The sequence below is a fragment of the Euleptes europaea genome, chromosome 12 (assembly GCF_029931775.1).
Source record: "Euleptes europaea isolate rEulEur1 chromosome 12, rEulEur1.hap1, whole genome shotgun sequence".
NCBI lineage: Eukaryota > Metazoa > Chordata > Lepidosauria > Squamata > Sphaerodactylidae > Euleptes > Euleptes europaea.
In genome coordinates this window covers 5,857,168-5,865,930 of record NC_079323.1, presented here as the reverse complement: position 1 = coordinate 5,865,930, position 8,763 = coordinate 5,857,168, and the positions used below count along the sequence as shown (strand labels likewise).

The 8,763-nt window shown below is 49.3% G+C and overlaps 1 protein-coding gene across 1 annotated transcript; it reads left to right on the top strand.

The window, feature by feature from the left end:
• Positions 1-3,307: 3,307 nt before the first annotated feature.
• On the top strand, positions 3,308-8,028 carry NDUFC2 (NADH:ubiquinone oxidoreductase subunit C2). Its single transcript, XM_056858742.1, has 3 exons — positions 3,308-3,461; positions 6,524-6,667; positions 7,979-8,028. The coding sequence occupies exons 1-3, from the start codon at positions 3,308-3,310 to the stop codon at positions 8,026-8,028; spliced, it is 348 nt and encodes a 115-aa protein (XP_056714720.1).
• The last annotated feature ends 735 nt before the right edge of the window (positions 8,029-8,763 follow it).

Sequence of the window (8,763 nt, the reverse complement as noted above, 5' to 3'; positions counted from 1 at the left end):
TTTGCAATAGCAGGAGATCTCCAGCTCGTACCTGGAGGTTACAACCAAGAAACAAACCAAAGGTGCTGTAATACAAGTAGTTAGGAAATCAACAGCACACGAGCTCAATATATCACAATACTCATAATTGTTTTACCAATTTCTTAATACAGTGTGAATTCTCATTTCAGCATGCTTTATAAATATGTACACAAACAATTTCATAGGCTTTGACGATGCCAATAAAGAAAAGGAGAGCGTGATATAAAGATCCCAAAGCGAGTTGGTAAGTATGAGTTCAAACCAGGACGCTAAAGCAAAAGCGGCCGCGTCAATGAAGATCGCAACGGCGCCCTGAGTGTGCACAAAGGCTGCTAGAACTCTTCGCCTCTCACCACGAGGCGAGGTCGTCAAAGCCTAAGAAATTGTTTGTTTGTGTACATATTTATAAAGCATACTGAAATTGTAATGCCTGAAATCATTATATGCTATGGGAAATGTATTGGAAACGTATGCTTTTATGCTCAGTTCGCATACTCGCACTTATAAAAATGCTAAGCCCAGAACACAAGGATTAGCATCTAGCACAATGCCATGTGAGAGCACATATATATGGAGTTGACTTGCAGCCCCAGGTATAAGGGGTGAAGTATTGATCCTTGGAACAGATGTGTGATCATTTAAGTTAGCATGAGTCTGGCAGATGCCATTATGAGCTGCCAGAACAAAAGAATACATTGCTGCCTGGCAAACAGAGTCTTACCTTCATACTTAGGAATGTGGACCTAGTGCTTGCTTAGAGACAGCTTCAGCCAATATCTAATACGCTATGCTAATTAGAGTGAAGTAGACAACCAATGTGCAGTGAATCTACACCCCTGACCAGAAGTTATAAACGTTGTTGCAATCATTGGTTCTTGTAGGTTATCCGGGCTGTGTAACCGTGGTCTTGGTATTTTCTTTCCTGACGTTTTGCCAGCAGCTGTGGCCGGCATCTTCAGAGGAGTAACACTGAAGGACAGTGTCTCTCAGTGTCAAGTGTGTAGGAAGAGTAATATATAGTCAGAAGGGGGTTGGGTTTGAGCTGAGTCACTGTCCTGCAAAAAGTATCAAAGGTACTTTTGCAGGACAATGATTACCTTTGATACTTTTTGCAGGACAATGATTCAGCTCAAACCCAACCCCTTTCTGACTATATATTACTCTTCCTACACACTTGACACTGAGAGACACTGTCCTTCAGTGTTGCTCCTCTGAAGATGCATGCCACAGCTGCTGGACCACGGTCTCACAGCCCGGATAACCGACAAGAACCATTGTTACACTGTTTTGTATGTTGCATATTAGTTACACTTTGATTTTTTCACCTTGCACTTTGTTGTCTTAGTGTGATAATATTGACATAGTAAATTGTTGTATGTGAATTTGAATACTTTGTGACTTTGTTCAATCATCGAGAGCCCCTTACTATTGTTTACTACAGCTTAATCTTATAGTATATGTGAATATTTTTTGTTTAGCTACCTGGAGGTTGGCAACCCTTGTTTACGGGGTGTTTTGCCATTGCCTTCAGTGTTACTCCTCTGAAGATGCCGGCCACAGCTGCTGGCGAAACGTCAGGAAAGAAAATACCAAGACCACGGTCACACAGCCTGGATAACCCACAAGAACCAATGAACTCTGACCGTGAAAGCCTTCGACAATGTTGTTGCAATCGTTTGTTCTGGTGTGTGAATTGTCCTGCGCATTGGGGGCAGTTCTCACCCGGTGTGTCTATGGGGCCTAATAAACCGACTGCTTTGAACTCTCAACCTCCTACTGCGTTATTGCCACTGGAAACGCATGCGATAACACAGGCCTTTCAAAACGAGAATTCACACTGTGTTAAGAACCTGGAAACAACCTCACATACCCGAAATTGATGACTGGAAAGAAAAACATTTGGAATATGCAACTATGGCCAAAATGACTTTTGAATTAAACCCTAAACTTAGTGAATCTACTGAGCAATTCGAGGAGAAGTGGGCGTCTTTTTATACTTATATGAAATGCGGCTAACTTAAATGAATTATGTTTAAACACTATAACAAACTTTGTATTATATTTTCCTACTCTAACTAACTGCCAAGCAGAACATGAACATTTAAAAACATTAGAAAGTAATTTGATGCAAGTATGACAAATCAAAAATACTCTGTGACTATGTTTTATTAGAAACTATTTAACAAGACTGTGTTGTTTTTGCAATGACAACATTTACCCCTTCCCTTTTCTTTTCCTGTACCCTCTAATAGTTAAAAGAGAAAGTGCCAAAGCAGGACTACAGCTGAACATCAAGAAAACAAAAGTAATGACTACAGGAGAATTACACAACTTTAAGGTTGACAATGAGGAAATTGAAAATTGTTCAAGACTTTCTATTCCTTGGCTCCACCATCAACCAAAAGGGAGACTGCAGCCAAGAAATCAGAAGGAGATTGAGACTGGGAAGGGCAGCCATGAAGGAGCTAGAAAAGATTCTGAAGTGTAAGGATGTGACTCTGGCCACCAAGATCAAATTAATTCATGCCATCATATTCCCTATTACTATGTATGGGTGTGAAAGCTGGACAATGGAGAAAGCTGATAGGAAGAAAATAGATTCCTTTGAAATGTGGTGTTGGAGGAGAGGGTTACGGATACTGTGGACTGCCAAAAAGACAAATCAGTGGGTTATAGATCAAATCAAGCCTGAACTGACCCTAGAAGCTAAAATGACTAAACTGAGGCTGTCGTATTTTGGTCACGTCATGAGACGACAAGAGTCACTGGAAAAGACAATCAGTTGAGGGCAGCAGGAAAAGAGGAAGACCCAACAAGAGATGGATTGACTCAATAAAGGAAGCCACAGCCTTCAATTTGCAAGATCTGAGCGAGGCTGTCAAAGACAGGACATTTTGGAGGACTTTCATTCATAGGGCCGCCATGAGTCGGAAGCGACTTGACGGCACTTAACACACAACACACACCCTCTAATAATATAAATAAATTTTTTTAAAAAAAAAGAGAAATCTGTAAAACAATTATAAGAGTCTTGTGATATCCTTGAGCTCGCGGGCGGTTGATTTCCTAACGGACCTGGAGGTTGGCAACCGCCACCAAGTCCTGTGGGACGAGGGGAGAGGGCGGAACCGAAGAGCCCCGGAACCTTCGTGCTGGCGGCGGGGGGGGGGCCGGCGGGCGTGGAGTGCCGGACCGCGCCGTGCCCTTGGGCTGCTGGGCGGCGGGGGGCGGGGCTTGGGCGGCGGGCCGGTGCGTCGCCGCGTCCTTCCCCCGGGCGGCGTCCGCCATGGGCTACGAGCTGTGGCTGCGGCTGCCGGACGAGGCGCGCTCGCTGCCGCCTCCGCCGCTCCTCAACGGGGGCTCGCTCTACATGGCCTTCGTCGGCTGGGCCGTCGCCTTGGTCTCCAACGCCATCCACCACAGGCCCATCCTGGGGTCGGGTCGGTGCCGGGAGCCCCGTCCGGAAAACGGGGGTGGGGGGTGGGGGGTGGGGGGTGAGCCTCGGTGGGCGGGGGAGGAAAATAGGACGCGCCTAAGGGGGCGGGGAGGATAGCTGTCTTGCGGAACTCCTTGCGACAAGGAGTGGGAGCCCTCAGCCCCAGATTGGGGGTGGGGGGTTGCCTTGTGGAACTCACGGCCACAAGGTGTTGGATGCCTCAGCTCCAGACTAGGGTTGGGAGAAAAAGGCTCTGCCTAAGGGGGCGGGGAGATAGCTGTCTTGTGGAACTCCTTGCTGCAAGGAGTGGGAGTCCTCGACCTCTGATTGGAGGTGGGGAGAAAAGGCTCTGCCTAAGGGGCTTGCTGTCTTGTGGAACTCCTTGCTACAAGGAGTGGGAGTCCTCAACCCCAGATTGGAGGTGGGGAGAACAGGCTCTGCCTAAGGGGCTTGCTGTCTTGTGGAACTCCTTGCTGCAAGGAGTGGGAGTCCTCGACCTCTGATTGGAGGTGGGGAGAAAAGGCTCTGCCTAAGGGGGTGGGGAGATAGCTGTCTTGTGGAACTCCTTGCTGCAAGGAGTGGGAGTCCTCGACCTCTGATTGGAGGTGGGGAGAACAGGCTCTGCCTAAGGGGCTTGCTGTCTTGTGGAACTCCTTGCTGCAAGGAGTGGGAGTCCTCGACCTCTGATTGGAGGTGGGGAGAAAAGGCTCTGCCTAAGGGGGTGGGGAGATAGCTGTCTTGTGGAACTCCTTGCTGCAAGGAGTGGGAGTCCTCGACCTCTGATTGGAGGTGGGGAGAAAAGGCTCTGCCTAAGGGGCTTGCTGTCTTGTGGAACTCCTTGCTACAAGGAGTGGGAGTCCTCAACCCCAGATTGGAGGTGGGGAGAACAGGCTGCGCCTAAGGGGGCGGGTAGTTGTCTTGTGGAACTCACTGCCACAAGGTGTTGGATGCCTCAGCCCCAGATTGGAGGTGGGGAGAAAAGGCTCTGCCTAAGGGGGTGGGTAGTTGTCTTCTGGAACTCACCGCCACAAGGTGTTGGATGCCTCAGCCCCAGATTGGAGGTGGGGAGAAAAGGCTCTGCCTAAGGGGCGTGCTGTCTTATGGAACTCAGTGCTGCAAGGAGTGGGAACCCTTAGCCCCAGATTGGTGGTGGGGAGAACAGGCTGCGCCTAAGGGGGCGGGGAGATAGCTGTCTTGTGGAACTCCTTGCTACAAGGAGTGGGAGCCCTCAGCCCCAACTATGGGTGGGGAGAAAAGGCTCTGCCTAAGGGGCTTGCTGTCGTGTGGGTCTAGTTGCTACAAGGAGTGGGAACCCTCAGCCCCTAGATTGGAGGTGGGGAGAACAGGCTGTGCCTAAGGGGGTGGGTAGTTGTCTTCTGGAACTCGTCGCCACAAGGTGTTGGATGCATCAGCCCCAGATTGGAGGTGGGGAGAAAAGGCTCTGCCTAAGGGGCTTGCTGTCTTATGGAACTCAGGGCTGCAAGGAGTGGGAACCCTCAGCCCCAGATTGGAGGTGGGGCGAACAGGTTGTTCCTAAGGGGAGGATAGTTGTCTTGGGGAACTCCCCCCACAAGGTGTCGGAAGCCTCAGCCCTAGACTGGAGGTGGGGAGAAAAGGCTGCGCCTAAGGAAGGATAGTTGTCTTGGGGAACTCACTGCTGCAGGGTGTAGGAAGCTTCAGCCCCAGAATGGGGGTGGGGTGAAAAGGCTGCGCCTAAGGGGGGATAGTTGTCTTGTGGAACTCACCACCACAAGGTGTAGGAAGCTTTAGCCCCAGACTGGGGTGGAAGGGTGGGCAGAAAAGGTTGTGCCTATGAGGCTTTTTGTCTTAAGGAACTCACTGCCATACGGTTAGGGTTGCCAATTTCCACATATCTGGAGATCTCCCGCTATTACAGTTTATCTCCAGGTGACCAAGATCGGTTCTCCTGGACAAAATGGCTGCTTTGGAGGGTGGGCTCTATAGCATTATATCACTGAGGTACTTCCCCTCCCCAAACTCTATGGAGTCTATGCAAGTCATTTGCTATTCCGGGATCCCAATGCATCCAATGGGCCTTCAAGCCTCTCCCATAGTTCCCAATAGGTCATTTGTTTTAGTTCACCCTGGGGGATTTCTCAACTGGACTTTTTTCTCCCTCACAAGTCCAAAATGAACTAAAACAAATGACAGGAATGGCCTATTGGAGGTTTTTAAGCAGAGGCTAGATGGCCATCTGGCAGCAATGCTGATTCTGTGACCTTAAGCAGATAATGAGAGGGAGGGAAGGAAGGGTTGCGTCAGTGTTTGGCTCTCGTGGCCCTTTCTTGCATGCCCAGGGTAGTGCCGATTGCCACTTTGGGGTCAGGAAGCCATTTTCCTCCAGGCCAGATTGGCCAGGGATCCTGGAGGGTGTTTTTTTTTTTTTTTTTGGCCATCTTCTGGGCATGGAGAAGGGGTCACTGGTGGTTGGTTTGGGTTTGTTTTTTTAATATGCCGACTTTCTCTACCACTTCAGGCAGAATCAAACGGGCTTGCAATCACCTTCCCTTCCGCTCCCCACAACAGACACCCTGTGAGGTAGGTGGGGCTGAGAGAGCTGTGACTAGCCCAAGGGCATCCAGCTGGTTTCATGTGGAGGAGTGGGGAAAACCAACCTGGTTCACCAGATTAGCGTTCCCCGCTCATGTGGAGGAGTGGGGAATCGAACCCTGTTCTCCAGAGTCCATGGTGGACTCTGATCTGGAAAACCAGGTTTGATTCCCCACTCCTCCACATGAGCGGTGGACTCTAATCTAGTGAACCGGGTTGGTTTCCCCACTCTTCCACATGAAGCCAGCTGGGTGACCTTGGGCTAGTTACACTCTCTCAGCTCCACCTACCTCACAGGGTGTCTGTTGTGGGGAAGGGAAGGTGACTGTAAGCCGGTTTGATTCTCCTTAAGTGGTAGAGAAAGTCCGCATATAAAAACCAACTCCTCCTCCAGTGCTGTATAGGTTTTCTGTGTTGTATAGGTTTTTGCAGATCTGCTCCATTTACCCTTTCCAATTCCATTCTCCCTTCTTTTTTTCCCTTGTCACATTCCAGGTATCCCCAGACAACTCTATGCTGCTTCTGTGGGATTTTATGTCGGCCATTACCTGACCAGGCGAGCAGCTTACTGCAACGCTAAAAGAGACCGAGACATGGCCGATTATATCCGGCGTCATCCCGAGGATTTTAAGGCCACGGGTAGGTTTATTCTCAGCTGCTTCAGACGGGGCCACAGACGTGACGCAGTTTGGTCACCTGGGGTGACAGCTAATTGCACGTTTTAGAATCTGTTGAGAGATACCAGCGATTCTCAAACAGCATGATTTTGTTTGTGTACTTTCATTTATACCGCCCTTTTCTCCCCCGGTGGGGCCCCAGAGCACCTTCCGCCATTCCCCTCTTCTTCATTTTATCCTCACAACAACATAGAATCATAGAGTTGGAAGGGACCGCCAGGGTCATCTAGTCCAACCCCCTGCACAACCCTGGGTGGTAGGTTAGGCTAGTGGCAAATTGCACCGCCCAGTTTAGGGGGTCCCCAGCGAGGTGACCCATGGGCGCCTTGGTGCCCACCAAGACCTTCCCTGGTGCCCCCCAAGTGTTTTTTAGAAAGCAGATGGGGCCAGGTGTAGCACGCCTTCTGGTCGGCCACGGGAGATCTGATTGGCTGGGCAGATCAACATAAAATGGTTTCAGTGGCAGCTGCCAACAGTATTGTTTTTATCCTCTCCTCTTTCCCACTGTGTTTTTAAAGTCCCCACCCCACCCCTTCTCCCCTACACTTGGAGTTTCTTCTGTGTGGTTGGCGCCTCCTCCTGTGGCAGCCATTTTGTGGTTGTGTCCACCACCTTGTGTCACAATGCCAAAGGTACTCTCTGGCTCATAAAGCTTGGGGACCCCAGCCTAAGTTTTAAGCTTTCCGAATAGTGGATTGAATCAGTCTATGTGAACAGTTCAAGCTGTGGTAAAGTGTCCGTGTAATTGCATCAGTGTGCTGCTAAATCCTTGTTGCAGAATTTTTTATTCCTGCTGCAGAATCGCTGCTTTGCCTGGAGAGCCAGCGTGGTGTAGTGGTTAGGAGCGGGGGTTTGGAGCGGTGGACTCTGGAGAACCGGGTTTGATTCCCCCCCTCCTCCGTATGAGCAGCGGAGGCTAATCTGGTGAACTGGATTTGTTTCCCCACTCCTGCGCACGAAGCCAGCTGGGTGACCTTGGGCTAGTCACAGTTCTCTTAGAGCTCTCTCAGCCCCACCTACCTCACAGGGTGTCATCTGTTGTGGGGGTGGGGAGGGAAGGTGATTGTAAGCCGGTTTGATTCTTAAGTGGTAGAGAAAACCAGCATATAAAAACCAACTCTTCTGCTTCGCCTGATTTATGTGATTTTGGTAGGGTTAGGTTTTGAAACTGAGTTGTTCTGCCTTATTTTCTGTGGAAACCCCCCCTTCTTCTATTGTTTGGCTTTCAAATGCTTCTGAATCAGATTCTTCAACAGCGTTCTTCTTTCCGTAGAAAAGAAAACCATGGCAGAAGTTCTGGAGAATTTCCACCCCATTCGCTGAAGACTTGGCAATCAGACTTATTCAGTGGTACCACTGTCTGAGCTTTACTTTAAACTGTAGATTTGTGTAGAATGTCTCTCTTCACAAGTGCAGAGTAACAAATTGAAACATGGAGACCATCATTGGGTCAATAAAGTGACGAACAGAAGTGTGTGTGTCTGTGTGTGTGTGTTTGAAGTGCCATCAAGTCGCAAGTGACTTAGGTGACTCCAGTAAGGGGCTTTCAAGCCAAGTGGGAAGCAGAGGTTCAGGGGGCTGGAGCAACTGCCCTATGAGGTGAGGTTAAAACGCTTAGGGCTGATTAGCTTAGAAAGAAGGTGGTTAAGGGGAGACATGATAGAGGTCTGTAAAATTATGCATGGTGTGGAGTGGACAGGGAGATGCTTTTCTCCCTCTCTCATAAAAACAGAACACGGGGTCATCTGCTGAAGCTGGAGGGTGAGAGATTCACAACTGATAAAAGGAAGTATTTTTTCACACAATGCGTAGTTAAATTGTGGAACTCCCTGCCCCATTATGTGGGGATGGCTGCCAACTTGGAAGGCTTGAAGAGGGGAGTGGACATGTTCACGGAGGAGAGGGCTATCCATGGCTACTAGTCAAAATGGATACTATTCATGATGCATACCTATTCTCTCTAGATCAGAGGAGCATGCCTGTTATATTAGGTGCTTTGGAGCACAGGCAGGATAATGCTCCTGCAGTTGTGGGCTTCCTAGAGGCACCCGGTTGGCT

Bases quoted from the DNA above. Each gene is read 5' to 3' on its own strand.
- NDUFC2 (XM_056858742.1), top strand. From the start codon at position 3,308: ATGGGCTACGAGCTGTGGCTGCGGCTGCCGGACGAGGCGCGCTCGCTG. The intron at 3,462-6,523 runs GTCGGTGCCGGG...GTCACATTCCAG, and splicing joins CAGGCCCATCCTGGGGTCGG to GTATCCCCAGACAACTCTAT. The intron at 6,668-7,978 runs GTAGGTTTATTC...TTCTTTCCGTAG, and splicing joins CGAGGATTTTAAGGCCACGG to AAAAGAAAACCATGGCAGAA.